This window comes from Choloepus didactylus, chromosome X, assembly GCF_015220235.1.
Source record: "Choloepus didactylus isolate mChoDid1 chromosome X, mChoDid1.pri, whole genome shotgun sequence".
Lineage (NCBI taxonomy): Eukaryota > Metazoa > Chordata > Mammalia > Pilosa > Megalonychidae > Choloepus > Choloepus didactylus.
This window is the reverse complement of record NC_051334.1, coordinates 136,725,676-136,743,648: the sequence shown is the minus strand read 5'-3', so window position 1 is coordinate 136,743,648 and position 17,973 is coordinate 136,725,676. Positions and strand designations below refer to the sequence as shown.

General features: G+C 36.7%; 1 protein-coding gene, 1 non-coding gene and 1 pseudogene across 6 annotated transcripts in view; 2 read left to right on the top strand and 1 right to left on the bottom strand.

The window, feature by feature from the left end:
* The window catches only part of LRCH2 (leucine rich repeats and calponin homology domain containing 2), a 177,520-nt gene that overhangs the window by 132,246 nt on the left and 27,301 nt on the right, over positions 1-17,973 (top strand). For 4 of the 5 annotated variants that reach the window (XM_037822273.1, XM_037822271.1, XM_037822274.1 and 1 more), the window contains 2 exons: positions 10,755-10,796; positions 16,172-16,222. In XM_037822273.1, coding sequence (XP_037678201.1) covers positions 10,755-10,796; positions 16,172-16,222 — 93 coding nt within the window. The remainder of the gene's footprint in view (positions 1-10,754; positions 10,797-16,171; positions 16,223-17,973) is intronic. The other variant, XM_037822272.1, reaches the window with a different exon arrangement.
* On the bottom strand, positions 7,256-7,923 carry LOC119523487 (annotated as a pseudogene).
* Positions 16,575-16,703, top strand: LOC119523897. Its single transcript, XR_005214701.1, has one exon. It is a non-coding gene; the product is annotated as a small nucleolar RNA SNORA35 (small nucleolar RNA).

Here is a 17,973-nt window from a genome sequence, read left to right as displayed (position 1 = left end):
CAATTGGACCCCACAAGACTCACACTCCCACTCACCACAAAGACAAAGTGGGGGAGAAGTGGCTTGAGGGGAATAGGTGGCTCACGGATGCCACATGCTGGTTAGTTAAAGTGTACTCCAAGAAGCTGTAGATCTGACAAATTAGAGATAAGTGGTTTTAATCTATCTACAAATCCTAAAAGAACCCTGTCAAGTTAAGCAAATGGTAAGAGGCCAAAAACAACAGAAAATTTTAAAGCATATGAAAAAACCAGATGATATGGATAACCCAAGCCCAAGCACCCAAATCAAAAGATCAGAGGAGACACAGTACTTGGAGCAATTAATGAAAGAACTAAAGATGAACAATGAGACCATGGCACAGGATATAAAGTACATGAAGAAGAGCATGGCACAGGATATAAAGGACATGAAGAAGTCCCTAGAAGAGCATAAAGAAGAAATTGCAAGAGTAAATAAAAAAATAGACGATCTTATGGAAATTAAAGAAACTGTTGACCAAATTAAAAAGATTCAGGATACTCATAGTACAAGACTAGAGGAAGTTGAACAACAAATCAGTGACCTGGAAGACAACAGAACAGAAAATGAAAGAACAAAAGAAAGAATGGGGAAAAAAATCGAAGACATCGAAATGGACTTCAGGGATATGATAGATAATATAAAACGTCCAAATATGAGACTCATTGGTGTTCCAGAAGGGGAAGAGAAGGGTAAAGGTCTGGGAAGAGTATTCAAAGAAATTGTTGGGGAAACCTTCCCAAATCTTCTAAATACCATAAATACAAAAATCATAAATGCCCAGCAAACTCTGAATAGAATAAATCCAAATAAACCCACTCCGAGACATATTCTGATCACACTGTCAAATACTGAAGAGAAGGAGCAAGTTCTGAAAGCAACAAGAGAAAAACAATTCACCACATACAAAGGGAACAGCATAAGACCACGTAGTGACTACTCAGCAGCCATCATGGAGGCGAGAAGGCAGTGGCATGACATATTTAAAGTTCTGAGAGAGAAAAATTTCCAAACAAGAATTCTTTATCCAGCAAAGCCCCCTTCAAATTTGAGGGAGAGCTTAAATTTTTCACAGACAAACAAATGCTGAGAGAATTTGCTAACAAGAGACCTGCCCTACTTGAGATATTAAAGGGAGCCCTACCGACAGAGAAACAAAGAAAGCAGAGAGAGCAATTGAGAAAGGTTTAGTACTAAAGACATTCAGTATGGATACATTAAAGGATATTAATACAGAGAGGGAAAAATATATATGACAAATTAAACCAAAGGATAAGATGGCCGATTCAAGAAATGCCTTTACAGTAATAACATTGAATGTAAATGGATTAGACTCCCCAATCAAAAGATACAGATTGGCAGAATGGATTAAAAAAAAATGAACCATCAATATGTTGCATACAAGAGACTCATCTTAAACACAGGGACACAAAGAAATTGAAAGTGAAAGGATGGAAAAAATATTTCATACAAGCTACAGACAAAAGAAAGCAGGAGTACCAATATTAGTCTTCAGATAAGATAGACTTTAAATTCAAGGATGTTATGAGACAAAGAAGGCCACTACATACTAATAAAAGGGGCAATTCAACAAGAAGAAATAACAGTCAAGTGTTTATGCACCCAATCAAGGTACCACAAAATACATGAGAGAAACACTGGAAAACTAAAGGAAGCAATTGTTGCTTCCACAATAATCACACATCACTCTCTCCTATAGATAGATCAACCAGACAGAAGACCAATAAGGAAACTGAAAACCTAAACAATCTGATCAATGAATTGGATTTAACAGACATATATAGAACATTACATCCTGAATCACCAGGATACACATTCTTCTCTAGTGCTCACGGAACTTTCTCCAGAATATATCATATGCTGGGACATAAAACAAACCTCAATAAATTTTAAAAAATTGAAATTATTCAAAGCACATTGTTTGACCACAGTGGAATACAATTAGAAGTCAATAACCCTAAGACACTTAGAAAATTCACAAATACCTGGAGGTTAAACAACACAATCCTAAACAATCAGTGGGTCAAAGAGGAAATAGCGAGAGAAATTGCTAAATATATAGAGACGAATGAAAATGAGAACACAACATACCAAAACCTATGGGATGCAGGAAAAGCGGTACTGAGGGGGAAATTTATAGCACTAAACACCTATATTAAAAAGGAAGAAAGAACCAAAATCAAAGAACTAGTGGATCAACTGAAGAAGCTAGAAAATGAACAGCAAACCAATCCTAAACCAAGTAGAAGAAAAGAAATAACAAGGAGTAAAGCAGAAATAAATGACATAGAGACCAAAAAAACAATAGAGAGGATAAATAACACCAAAAATTGGTTCTTTGAGAAGATCAACAAGATTGACAAGCCCCTAGCTAGACTGACAAAATTAAAAGGAGAGAAGACCCATATAAACACACTAATGAATGAGAAAGGTGACATTACTGCGGGTCCTGAAGAAATTAAAAAAATTATAAGAGGATACTATGAACAACTGTATGCCAACAAATTGGAAAATGTAGAGGAAATGGACAATTTCCTGGAAACATATGAACAACCTAGATTGACCAGAGAAGAAACAGAAGACCTCAACCAACCAATCACAAGCAAAGAGATCCAATCAGTCATCAAAAAAGCTTCCCACAAATAAATGCCCAGGGCCAGATGGCTTCACAGGGGAATTCTACCAAACTTTCCAAAAAGAATTGACACCAAGCTTACTTAAACTCTTTCAAAACATTGAAGAAAATGGAACACTACCTAACTCATTTTATGAAGCTAACATCAATCTAATACCAAAACCAGGCAAAGATGCTATAAAAAAGGAAAACTACAGGCCTATCTCCCTAATGAATATAGATGCAAAAATCATCAACAAAATACTTGCAAATCGAATGCAAAGACACATTAAAAAATCATACACCATGACCAAGTGGGGTTCATTCCAGGCATGCAAGGATGGTTCAACATCAGAAAATCAATCAATGTATTACAACACATTGACAAATCAGAAGGGAAAAATCAAATGATCATCTAAATAGATGCTGAAAAAGCATTTGACAAAATCGAACATCCCTTTTTGATCAAAACACTTCAAAAGGTAGGAGTTGAAGGAAACTTCCTCAATATGATAAAGAGCATATATGAAAAACCCACAGCCAGCATAATACTCAATGTCGAGAGACTGAAAGCCTTCCCTCTAAGACCAGGAACAAGACAAGGATGCCCGCTGTCACCACTATTATTCAGCATTGTGTTGGAAATGCTAGCCAGGGCAATCCAGCAAGACAAAGAAATAAAAGGCATCCAAATTGGAAAGGAAAAAGTAAAACTGTTATTGTTTGCAGATGATATGATCTTTTATCTGGAAAACCCTTAGAAATTGGCAATATGGCTACTAGAGCTAATAAATTTAGTAAAGTAGCGGGATACAAGATTAATGCACATAAGTCAGTAATGTTTCTATATGCTAGAAATGAACAAACTGAAGAGACACTCAAGAAAAAGATACCATTTTCAATAGCAACTAAAAAAATCAAGTAGTATACTTAACCAAATATGTAAAAGACCTACACAAAGAAAACTACATAACTATACTAAAAGAAATAGGAGGGGACCTTAAAAGATGGAAAAATATTCCATGTTCGTGGATAGGAAGGCTAAATGTCATTAAGATGTCAATTCTACTAAACTCATCTACAGATTCATTGCAATCCCTATCAAAATTCCAACAACCTACTTTGCAAACATTGAAAAGCTAGTAATCAAATTTATTTGGAAAGGGAAGATGTTTCGAATTGCTAAAGACAGTCTAAAAAAGAAAAATGATGTGGGAGTACTTATGCTCCCTGACTTTGAAGCTTATTATAAAGCCACAGTTGTCAATACAGCATGGTACTGGCACAAAGATAGACATATTGATCAATGGAATCGAATTGAGAATTTGGAGATAGACCCCAAGATCTATGGCCGACTGATCTTTGATAAGGCCCCCAAAGCCACTGAACTGGGACATAACAGTCTTTTCAACAAATGGGGCTGGGAGAGTTGGATATCCATATCTGAAAGAACGAAGGAGGACCCCTACCTCACACCCCACACAAGAATTAACTCAAAGTAGATCAAAGATCTCAATATAAAAGAAAGTACCATAAAACTCCTAGAAGATAATGTAGGGAAACATCTTCAAGACCTTGTATTAGGTGGCCACTTCCTAGACTTTACACCTGAAGCACAAGTAACAAAAGAAAAAATAGATAGTTGGGAACCCCTCAAGCTTAGAAGTTTCTGTACCTCAAAGGAATTTGTCAGAAAGGTAAAGAGCCAGTCAACTCAATGGAAAAAATTTTTGGAAACCAAGTATCTGACAAAAGACTGATATCTTGCATATATAAAGAAATCCTACAACTCAATGACAATAGTACAGACAGCCCAATTATAAAATGGGCAAAAGAGATGAAAAGACAGTTCTCTGAAGAGGAAATACAAATGGCCAAGAAACATATGAAAAAATGTTCAACTTCACTGGCTGTTAGAGAGATGCAAATTAAGACCACAATGAGATACCATCTGACACCAATCAGAATGGCTGCCATTAATCAAACAGGAAACTACAAATGCTGGCGAGGATGTGTAGAAATTGGAACTCTTATTCACTGTTGGTGGGACTGTATAATGGTTTAGCCACTCTGGACGTCAGTCTGGCAGTTCCTTAGAAAACTAGATATAGAGTTACCCTTCAATCCATCAATTGCACTTCTCGGTATATACCTGGAAGATCTGAAAGCAGTGGCACAAGCAGGTATCTGTAAGCCAATGTTCACAGCAGCATTATTCACAATTGCCAAGGGATGGAAACAACCCAAATGTCCTTCAACAGATGAGTGGATAAATAAAATGTGGTATATATACACGATGGAATACTACACGGCAGTAAGAAGGAATGACGTGAAAGATATGACAACATGGATGAACCTTGATGACATAATGCTGATCGAAATAAGCCAGGCACAAAAAGAGAAATATAATGTGCTACCACTAATGTGAACATTGAAAAATGTAAAACAAATGGTTTATAATGTAGAATGTAGGGGAACTAGCGATAGAGAGCAATTAAGGCAGGGGGAATGATAACCCAATAAGAGCAGGTAAGCTATCGTGGGTAAATTTAATGTTTTGGGAATGCCCAGGAATGACTATGGTCTGTTAATTTCTGATGGGTATAGTAGGAATAGTTTCAGAGAAATGTTGCTATATTAGGTTACTTTCTTGGGGTAGAGTAGGAACATGTTGGAAGTAAAGTAGTTATCTTAGGTTAGTTGTCTTTTTCTTACTCCCTTCTTATGGTTTGTTTGAAATTTTTTGTTACCGTATGTTTTTAAAATTTTTTTTGATATAGTTGATTAAAAAAAGTTAATTAAAAAAAAAAAACAATGAAAAAAGTATGCAGAGCCCCCTTGTGGAGCTGGTGGAGAATGCAGGGGTATTGGGCTTCCCCACCTCGATGGTTGCTGATGTGCTCACAGACATAGGGGACTGGTGGTTTGATGGGTTGAGCCCTCTACCATAGGACTTCCACTTTTGAAGACTGTTGCTGCAAAGGAGAGGCTAGGCCTCCCTATAATTGTGCCTAAGAGCCTCCTCCCGAGTACCTCTTTGTTGCTCAGATATGGCCCTCTCGCTCTAGCTAAGCCAACTTGGCAGGTGAAATCACTACCCTCCCCTCTACGTGGGATCAGACACCCAGGGGAGTGAATCTCCCTGGCAACGTGGACTGTGACTCTCGGGGAGGAATATAGACCTGGCATCGTGGGACGGAGAACATCTTTTTGACCAAAATGGGGATGTGAAAGGAAATGAAATAAGTGGCAGAGAGATTCCAAAAGGAGCCGAGAGGTCACTCTGGTGGGCTCTCTTACGCACAGTATAGACAACCCTTTTTAGGTCCTAGTGAACTGGAGTAGCTAGCAGTAAATACCTGAAACTATCAAACTACAACCCAGAACCCATGAATCTTGAAGATGATTGTATAAAAATGTAGCTTATGAGGGATGACAATGTGATTGAGAAAGCCATATGGACCACACTCCCCTTTGTCTAGTTTATGGATGGATGAGTAGAAAAATGGGGGAAGGGAAAAAACAAACAAACAAACAAAGGCACCCAGTGTTCTTTTTTCCTTGAGTTGCTCTTTTTCACTTTAATTATTATTCTTGTTATTTTTGTGTGTGTGGTAATGAAGGTGTCAGGGATTGATTTTGTTGATGAATGCACAACTATGTAATGGTGCTGTGAACAATCGAATGTATGCTCTGTTTGGTATGACTGTGTCGTATGTGAATATATCTCAATAAAATGAATTAAAAAAAAAAGAAAATTTTTTCCCGTTGCAGACAAGGTTCACAGTAATCTTGTAGAAATGGATAAGGGGGGAATGGTATTGGGAGCCAGCATGAATGAGACTGTGATAGAAATTGAAGCACAGAATAAACTGATGAAATCTTGGGGTGGTTTAGCAGGAGCTCCAGCCTGGGCTGAAGCAGTTGTAAAAAAATATGAATCTTAGGAATTCCCAAGGAATACTAACAATGGTAACATCAGTATAAAAGTGCCAAGCCTGCTGTCTTTTAAGTAAAAAAATTTTAAATGGTTATTCTTTGGTAAAATCCATGTAATTGTTCACCAAAATAGAGAAGAGTCTTAACTTTTGCTCCTGGATTTAAGTTAAGCTACTGTATAGAAGGCGTGTAAAATCCGTATGTGAAGTTCAGTATTCCTTTTCTTGCTCAGTGATTTTAAAGAAATCAAGTAGTTCCAGTGTGATTTTTCTGTTTGTTTTTAAACTGAGTTCCTGTGCCCAACTAAACCTCTATGTTTCAGCTACTACAGTATCTTGTGAAGTGTTTCAGACAGTTCTTTAATTATCTACAATCAAAAATGTTGGTGTTTTATGTGGCTCACAAGTGCAGCATTCCTAATTCTTTCTATTTGCCATAATTGGTATTTTAAAAACCACATACATATTGCATGAAAACATTATGGCCTTTTTCTCTTAGTTTAAATAAACTCCAAGATAACTGGACTTCTAAAGTAAAGAAAAACCTAAACTAAACAAAAAAGCTATAATATGGATACATGATTGATGTGTCTAAAATGGTATATATACAGTACATAATTGATGTTAATTATGTGGTCAGTACATTTTTCTCTGATTACCTTCATGCTTCACTTTCTCCAGAAACTGAATTCTGTACTTCCTCTTCTAAAGTTGGTACAATCAGGTTATCCTTGGACATCAAATTATGTTTCATCACAAATTTAGTTAAAATGAGAACACAAAAATGTTTCATTTTCATATTCATCAAATATCTGCCAATGATTAAAATGAGCATGTGAAAATATTCTGTAAATCCTACAGCATACTGATCCTAGTTTTGCTACAGATGATTACTTTATGCTAACTCTGCTGGGAAAATATTTATTGCTATTCAGAAGACATGTAGCACCATTAAGTTTGTGCCTAGTATAGTGTATGGCAGGACACTCTTGGAGTTTTAAGAGCTGCACAAATTAAAATCCATTGTTCAGTTGCTTTCATTTTAGTACATGTATCTAGATGGCACTCACTCTGAAGTTTGACAGCAAGTCCATTTAGCTCAAGGCAGAACTGCCTTAAATGTTCGTACTTCCATACACCATCTTGGCCTTCAGGTAGTTCAAGAATTTTGTCAATATTGGAGCAATCTGCCCTTATGTTCTGTTTAATATACTGCTGAACAGCTAGGGTATTGTCCATTTCATCAAAAGATTCATCAGGCCAATTATAGAAATCCTGTGCCTTGGGGCTGGCCCTGTTCCACCTCAGCACTGCCGTCCCCTCCACCATGGCCACAGTGCCATAGTCTTTAATAGATTCTTAATGGCACCCTTGTTCTAGTTTCATGGTCTTTGAGACATTCCCTGCTTAAATTTCCTTTTTGGCTTCCCATTACCAACAGGGTTAAGTTTGGACTTCTAACTTCCTCATGGGACACCCCTTACTTACTTCTCCTGTTTCATCACCTGTCACACTTCACTCTCCTCACTATCAGTGCTGAACTACCCTTTGTTTTCTGCACAGGTTGTGCTCTTTTATTCCATTGTGATTTTACTCTTCTGGGAATGTTCATTAGTCCTTTTATTGACAAATTCCTACTAATCATTCAAGATTTAGAAATAAGAGTATGGCATAGTTAAGAGCATGGGTTCCTAGACTCAAACCATATGAGCTCCAGTCATACTTGGCTACCTACTAGCTGCATGACTTTGGCAAATTGCCTAACCTTGCTGAGATTTTTCTTTAATCTAAAAAAGATTCTAATATCTTCTTTGGAGAAATGCCTATTCAAGTCCTTTGCCCATTTTCTTAAACTGTTTTATTCATGTACCATACAATCCATCCAAAGTGGTTCCCAGTGTAATCACAGAGTTCTGCATTCATCACCAAAATCAAGTTGAGAACATTCTCATTGCTCCAAAAAGAAAAATCCCATGTCCCTTATACGCGCTATTAATGACACTTAGCATTGGTACAGTCACCTTTGTTGCAACTGATGAAAGAATATTGCAATATTACTGTTAACTGTAGCCCATAATTTGCATTAGTTGTATTTTTTCCCATATACCACCCTATTATTAACACATTGTAATAGTGATGGACATTTGTTCTAGTTCATTTAGGAACATTCTTATATTTGTACAATTAGCCACAGTCTTCATCCAGAGCAGGGTTCTCTGTGTTATACAGTTTGATGTTTTATTCTGTAGCTTTCCTTCTAGTGACATTGACATCCATGACCTGTAAACTTCCCCTTTTAACTACATTCACATAAATAATTCAGTGCTGTTAATTATCCTCACAATAAATTTCATCACCTCTATTTCCAAATATTCACAATCAACCTTTTAAAAATTCTGTACAAAATAAACATCAGCTCCCCATTCTCTACTCTCATTCTATCTTCTGGTAACCAATACTGTAGACTTTAACTCCATGAGTTTGCTCATTATAATCAGTTCGTATTACTGAGACCATACAATATTTGTCTTTTTGTGTCTATCTTATTTCACTCAACATAAGGTCTTCAAGGTTCATCCATGTTGTTGCATGATCAGGACTCCATTCCTTCTTATAGCTGAATAGTATTCCATCATATGTATATATTACATTTTGTTTATCTGTTCATCATTTGATGGTCACTTGGGTGGTTTCCATCTTTTCTTTGCCCATTTTTAAATTGGATTATTTGCCTGTTTGCTGTTGAGTTGTAGCAATTCTTTATATATTCTGGATATTAAACCATATCAGATATATGGTTCACAGTTATTTGCTTCCATTCTGTAGCTTGTCTTTTCATTTTCTTTATAGTGTCCTTTGATGTACAAAATTTTTAATTTGACAAATGTTCATTTTATCTTTTTTATTTTGTTGCTTGTGTTTTTTGTATATATATAAGAAATCACTACCAAATCCAAGGTTGTGAAGGTTCCTTCCTGTGGGTGTTGTGATTTTAGTCAGTGGCTACCTGGAACACTGGGTTGAAAGCATATTGAGGCTATGTCTGGGAACAACTGGAAAGTGCAACCTAGTAGGTTACTGATAGTTGTCATAAGTTACATGAGAAGCAGTAGAGGAACATATGCCTTGCATTTGTAATCCCTAATACAGCTCATCCCCCAATTTGTGGTTGAGATATCAAGAAGGTTATATATTTTTCTAAAGGTTATGGAAGATAAAGCTGCATAAGTAAAGGGAGCCATTAAATAGAACCTTGAGTGCCAGCAGAGAAGTTTAGACATAATCCAAAAGATAGGTTTTTCCATAGGACGGTTATGAGTTGCAAGTTATGCTTTGAGAAGGTTAATCTGCCAGTGATAAGCAGGATCATTTGGAGTGAGGAGGAACCAGAAGTAAGATCTCCAATGGTTGTCAAATTCATTTCCTTGATTCTAAGGAGCATTTTTTTTCACACGTTAGCATTTTTGTTACTGAGGCTCTTACCTCTGTCCCTCAGTGTAAAACCAGAATGATAATAGTATTTATCTTACAAGATTGTTATGGAGATTAAATGGGTTAATAAATATAGGGAACTTTAATCTTTTCCTGGCATATAGTAAGCGCTAGCATAAGTGTTAGCTATTATCATTATTACTATTATTGGACAGTCAATATATACGTTTAATATAGTGTTTCTTTTTGCTTTATCCTGAATTCAGTAGTCTCTTAGTAATAGGTGATTTGTTAGAATGGAGAGAATACAGACTAGGTGCGAGATAATGAGGTTCTAGGATAAGATGGTTAGTTGTAAAAATTCAGGAGAAGTAAATTTGTGAGAGATTACAAAAAATTGACTTGATGATGTATTGGATATTGTGAACTAAGGAAAAGGAGAAATCTAAGACAACCCACAGATTCCAAAACTCAACAAGTGGGAAATGTGGTTGACTTAGGAGGGAAATATTACTTGATATATGTAAAGTATTTAGTACAATGCCTTGCACATAGAAAGCACTATTCTGTAAGTGTTAGCTGATAGTAGTAGGACTATTTAAAAATGGTTTTGTACTTAAATTTAGTATCAGGTAATTTCATTAAAATATCAAATATAATCACATATAATTTAGTAGAGAATTCATATGTTAAAGAAAAATAAACTATGTATTTTAAATATTTTTCAGTATAAATCGTCAAGGAAGAGTTCAGTTGGCAATGAAAATGAGGTAAGAAAAGTGCGTACTATTAGCAATTATTGTAAATGTTTACTTTTCATCTGTAGTTGACTCAGGATAAAATGAAATCCGTCTTTTAGTTTCTTTGTCATTGACTTAATGCATGAGTCTTCTCCAATAATAAAAACTTTGAGCATCATCTATTATTAATTTAATCATGTAGTTTCGTTATGTCTTTTAGAACAAAATTTCTGATAGATCAGTTTTAGAATTTTATTATCATTCATCTTGGACCTGTAATCCATGAATTTAACTTTGTTCCATTTGACCAATTTTTACCTTCCTAAATCACCTTGCTCAGGGCCTGATAATTTTTCCATTAAGAGGGAATAATTTTCTGGGTCTGTTTTGGTTGTATTTATCTACAGTTGTCGGCATCAGCCACAGCAGCTGTGACATGCTGCCTGACCCCCGGACCAGGCATGGGTTTCTGGGGGAAAAGAAAAGGGCAGAGGCCTCAGCCTCTCCAACTTTCGGTGACGGGAAGAGACAGCTACAATACAACCCTGGTATCCATCTTATATGACCCATTCATGACCTCGGGTACTTTCCACTCCATTTTCTTCCCTAAAAAGAAAACGTAAACAGTAACCCATGCACGAAACCCACCACTGTGCTATCTCCACCCCAGAGCCCGCCCCGTGCCTATCTGCGTCTTCTAAGCCAGCTAGACGATAACCATTCTTCACTAAAAAGAAAACAAAGTACGGAGAAACAAAAACCAATCTAGGGCCGCAAATTGATGTCAAACTTTGAAAAATGGACTGTGAGACGGTTGTGTGGTGAGCTCTTTCTGCTTTCCAGAGCACACGGGATGGGCACTTCCTGTAGCAAACCCCCATGGCCCCAATTTCAGCTTGGAGGTGACTACAGTCCAGGAACAGATTTGACTTTCAGAGGTGACTTTGGGATGAGGAGGGGTGGAGGAGCCCGCTAGGACTGATGGCAACAGACAGCCCCTCCTTATGCTGGGAGTCAGCCTACTCTGGGTTAAGGTCTTGAGGGACCCAGGCCTGGGAGGGGGTGATGCTGCCCATACCATCTCTCTGGATTTTAGTTACCAGTGGAGCTTGGGTATGAGATCCTGGCAGGTGAGCTTTGCAGGGAGGGCTGAGGAGGGAAGAAGTCACAGATTTTGATACCTCACATCTGTGGGTAGAGTGCTTTGCCAAATGCAAAGCATTTTTATAGGTATGATCTCAGTCCTTTCTCTGAGCAAGCCTGGGATAAAAGCAGAGCAGTTTATCCCATTGCATACCTGAGAAGAATGAGGTGCTAATATACTTTATTACAAACCCCAAGTCACACACCTTGTAAATGACAGGTCTTTCTGGCTCCAAAGCCCATGGTCTTCTTACCTTTCAGAACACTTTGAACTGGAAAGAGTCTGAGGCATCATCACAGTATCATTAAATGCCCATATATTTCAGAACCTATCCATGAGTGGTGGATCAGATTTCAGAGCCTGGGTCTCTTGATTCCTAAAGCAGGTGCAAGTGTTCCTGTGAAGTCTCGGTGAAGACTAAGAAACCTGCAACGGGATTCCCCCGGGAAGAGGCTGGGGTGGCAGTTGGTAGGGACCATATAGATATTTGGTTCCTGAGTTTTGCTTAGGGCCATGGTATCTGTTTGTCCCAGGCCTGAGAGGGGGTGACAGTTAGCTCAGGCTAATAATACATGAAGAAGGATTGTTTCTGTCTCCTTCGGTAACAACTTATTGCTATTGGATTCACGTCCCTGCTCTCCAGCCTCATCATCCAGTGCACTTGGCCTGACCCAGATGTTCCGGATTTCCTAAAACCCCTGCCTGTGTCTGTGTTGCTAGAAGAAACAGGTGTCTTGGGCGACCCGCCTCCTTCTCTGCCCCCTAGCAGACTTCCCCTTTGTGATTCATATCCCTAGGACATACACGCTGTAAGAAGATTCCATCTAATCTGATAGGTTTAGTGAAAGAGACTACCGGGTCAAATCTGGGTTTTTCCATGGACATGGACATGTTAACTAACCTCTCTGAGATTCGGTTTCCTTAGCTGAAAAATGAGAATAATAATACTTACCTCATAGGGTGACTGGGAGTTTTAAACGAATTTATGTAAAGAACTGAGCACAATGCCTAAAGCTTCAATAAATGTTAGTCATATCTAAAAAAAAAATCACCCTGGTGACTAATTGAGATTTTTTTAGGAACTTACAAATCTCTTTCCATAAATTCTGTGCACTATTTTGGAACTTAAAAGTAGATTTCTACAGTTTCTGCACTACTATAATTTTTTTCTACCATACTATTTTCAGCTATACAGCAGTCTAATATTATTTAAATGATACATTATCATCACCATAAATACTTAACTTTGTATATTTTTGGTTGGGGAGATTGGTAGTTAATTTGATGTTGGGTACTTGGCACTGTTTCTGAAAACTCCTTTATTTTTAGGGAAAGGAGTCACACGGGGAAAAATAATAGAGCCAGATGATTTATCTTTCCCTAGCCTAGATCCCCATTTTTCTCTCCATGGCCTCTCCAGTAGTAGTTACTGGGATAAAAAATAGGCAGTTATGCCAATAGTTGGTCATCTATTCCATTAATATCTATGATTAAGCCTGAATGACATGTTTTGTGTGGGAGTGTAAGTGAATACAATTAATTCCTGTACATCTGCCTTTAGCTTTCCGTTACATCTGCTCCACAAAATCTCAGCTTGCTCTTTAAATATTGTTGTTGCCTAGGGCATGGACCACCAGATGGTCTCTTGAATGATTTCATCAGCTCTCAAGGCTTCAATGAACAACACCTCTGTACCTTTTGATGCCTCTCAGATTTGTATGTCTAGTCGAAACTTCTCCCCTGACTTTTAGGCCCTTGTAATCTTGTATCCATATCCATGTTTGCTTACACTCGCTACTGGATATATCTTACAACCCACTAGGACTCACTATGTTCAAAACTTAGTTTTTCATCTTTGTCTCTAAACCTTTTTCAGTAGTATCTAACACTTGGTGCATTGGTTCTCATCCTTGGCTGCAAATTAATATCACCTGGTGAGCTTTAAAGAATAATGATGCATCAGTCTCACTTCAACATATTCTAATTTAATTGGTATGTGGTATGATGTGACCTGGGCAGTGAGATTTGTTAAATTTTCCCATGTGAGTTTAATGTGCATCCAAGGTTGAGAACTACTGAGTTATTGGTTTCATCATCCACCATTCAGCTAAAGCAGGGGTTGACAAACTACAGCCCACAGGCCAAATCTGACCTCTCGCCTATGTTTTTAAATACAGTTTTATTGGAAAACAGCAACATTCATTTGTCTGTGACTGCTCTTGCACTACAAACACGGAATTGAGTAGTTGCCACAGAGATCTTTTGGCCCACAAGGTCTAAAATATTTACTATCTGGCACTTTACAGAAAAGTTTGCCAATCCCTGAACTATGTGTTCACCTTGACCCTTCTCCCTGTCATTCATACCCATTTTATTCCTGCCCATCTCAACATCTAATCAGTTGCCAAGACCTAGTATTTTTTTTTTTGTACTAAGATATCTTGAATCCATTCCCCTCCTTCATCTCTACTATTTCTGCCTTGCTACAGATCATCATCATTTCTTGTCTGGACTACTGTAATAATTTTTTGCTCTTCTCTTTTCTTCCAGACCAGTCTCCTGACTGCAGCCAGAATGATCATTTCAAAGAGCACAAATATGAGCAGATCATTCCCTTGCTTAGAAACCTTCAATGTTTCCCCATCATTTAGAGTGTAAATTCTAGACCCTTCTCAATAAATCCCTGCTTACCACATCAGCCTCATCTCACAACTTGCCCATCTTTTCGCTTTACCCTCCAGCAACACAGAACTGCTCAAAGATATCCTGCACTCATCCTTCTATTTATTGCTTTTATTCCTTTGTTCTTCTTGCCCCCTAATCTTGGAATGTTTCCTCTTCTTTTTCTGGTAAACACCTACTGAACCTTTATAAGTTAACTCAGTTGTCACTTTTTCAGGAAACCATCCTTAATTGCCTTTCTCCATCATTCCCTTCATTCCCCCAAGTGCCCCGTATCTGTGACTCGTAATATGCCACTCATAGCTCTGTCATTATACTGAGAATGTTGTATTACTTGTATACATGTATCTGTTTTCTTCCTAGACTAAAAGATCCTTTAGTGGATGGTAGTTTACTAAACTTCATTACTCGCTCTGTCTAGCACAGTGCCTGGCATGTAATAGGTACTCAGTAAACACGTGTGGAATCCCTCTTTAGTATGTATATCCAAGGTTAAATGTCAAGATTTTCATATTTGGTAGGTAATACAGAAGTCATGGTCATGGGCCATTTAACTTTATTTTAATGCAGTTAAATTCTTTATAATTTTTTCCAAGCTTATATTAGATATGCACATAATTATCCAGGTGAAATGTTTTAGTTGGGGTGGTGGAGTTTTTTACATACCTCCATATACATGCCCCAGATTATAACACATCTATATTACAGGGTTCTCAAGTAAAACAGAACTGACAGGAGATATATACATACATAATATGTAAATATTATGAGATTTAGTATAGGAATCGGCTCACAAGACTATGGGGATGGGCAAGTACAAATTCCGTAGGGCAGGCCACAAGCTGGGAAATCTAATGAAGTTTTTCAATGAATTCCCCAGGAGAATCTGGCTAGCTAAAGTAGAGATGGAAATTCTCTCTTCTGACTACTGAAATCAACACTTCTCCTTTTAATGCCTTCAACGGATTGGGTGAGACTTTTCTCATTGTTGACGGCAACCTCCTTAGTTGATTGTCGATGTAATCAGCCATAGATGTAATCAATTTACTGATAATTTAAATCTACTGAATATCCTCACAGTTACAGTCAGTCCAGGGCTTGCTTGACCAAACAACTGGATACCATAACTTAGCCAGGTTGACACATGAACTTAACCATAACTACATCATTGCTATTTCCCATCAGGAATTAACATTAACACATGGAACCTTTTTAACAAAATATGAAAAAAATTTTCATTTGTGGTAAAGGAAATAAATTTATAAGAAAATATTCCATATGAGTAGATCAGTACTTCTTAAACTTCAGTGCTTACCAATCATGGGGAATTCTTATTGAAAAATGGATTCCAATTCACTAGGTCTTTGTTAGGGCCTGAGATTCTGCATTTCTAAAAAATTCCCTGGGGATGCTGAAGCTGCTGGTTCACAGACCACACTTTGAATAGCAAGGTGCTAGATGGTATATTCCATGTTCTTCCTTTAGCAGTCAATCAAACAATTTTGGTTTTCCTTTTATATGTTTAAATCATCATTCATATTTTAATTTCATCTTTCATCTTCTTATTTTTTTATTTTAGGAAGACAGTGATAATGCTAATATGTCACCACAATCTCCAGTATCATCTGAGGTACAAGTTCTGTTTTTATATGTGTATATATATGTTTCTTCCTTGCCTCTTCTCTCTAACCTCATCTCCCTTTTTAAAATGTAATTTATTTACTCATATTTAAAAATCCATGGTAGGTTAGTTTGTACAAGCCTTCTAGCCTATAAAAATTCTAAGAACATGAACTTTTGCACAGATATTCATAATAAATATCATTTGTTTGTTTATAAATTACTTAAATTGGAAAATGCCTATTGATCACATAAAAGAAATCAGTTTTTAAAATGTTTTTGTTTTGTAATTCAGCCATATTTTGAAATAAATGATGAATTTTAACAACAGTTTTTAAAATTTAAATTCTAAAATAGTACTTCAGCATTGTACAATGGCCTTTGGTTTTCTTGTAACCAATTAGGTCTCAAAGCAATGCAAAAAAATACTTCCTTTTTCCACGAGAAACATCCCTGCAGTGGGTTGTTCCTATCGACAGGAGGGTACACATTTCCTGGCATCATACACCCAAGGGGGGGAAATGCAGAGAAGGGGTATGTGAAAATCACATTTTGTGAAATCTCAACCAAATGCTCTGGTGGGTTTGAATGGCTAATACTTCTAATTTAGTTAAATCTGATTGCATTTAAACAAGAGATAATTTTTTCTCTTTTTAATAGCAATGTTACAAATTACTCAGTTAACACAAGATAATAACTACAATGATAATAAATCTGCTATAGTCACTGGTTACAATCCCCTCTTATTTTTGTTTATTCCTCAATATTAAACAAGAGATAAATTTTAAAAATTCAATGTCTTACCTACTTCAGATTACTTTATGTAGTATTCTAAAAATATTTTGACATTGGTCATTAAGTGATAATGCATTTATTTGATGAATTCAGAACTTTTTCTAAATGATTTAATGGTCCAAATTCACCTTATAACTTTAATTCAGTAGATAGTGTTTCATTATATTTAGGGGATGTTAACATTTTTTAAAAGCCAGGATTGTCTGTTGTTTTGCATGGGTTGTCTTGATTAATATTATTATAAAACTTTTAAATGGATTTGAACATTAGTTTGGCAAACATGTCTAAATTATTTTTTATAGTAGGTAAAATGGTATGGTATACACAAAATAATTTAAATTAGAATATCCTTAAATTAGTCTTTTTCACATGCTTTTGTAAATTCTTTCTTTTACATTCATTTATAACAAATGTAAGCACATAAGTGACTTTTTGCCTAGTTGTGTTATAATTTGATTATCTGTGCTCATAGGTGAGTGTATTAGTGCTAATCCTCTCAAGTAAATTACATTGGATTTATAATACATTTTTGCTTGCATTTGAATGAGTGAAATTTTAGTCTAGGAATTCATAACACTTTAACCAAAATACTGAAGGCAAATTGTGGTACTTGTGGATGGATAGGGTGGTGAGCATGAATTTTGGTAGCTGATGTTAGCAGAAGATTTAGAGAATCAACAGAATTATTTTTGCTTCAATTTCATTTGTGAAAGGAAAATGGTAAAAACAGTTAGTACAGTGATTTACAATTGACAAAGTGCTTATCCATACATTTGAACCTAAAACCAGTCCCATGAGCTAGGTATCATCCTCATCATTTTACGGCTGAACAGACCGATAGCTTTCCCAAAGACAGCAGTTAGTAAATGGCATAGAAGTGATTAAAGCCCAAACCCTATCTACTTCACAGAATTGTTGCACAGATGAAATAAGATTACATTATTTTACCACCTTACAAAGTGCTTT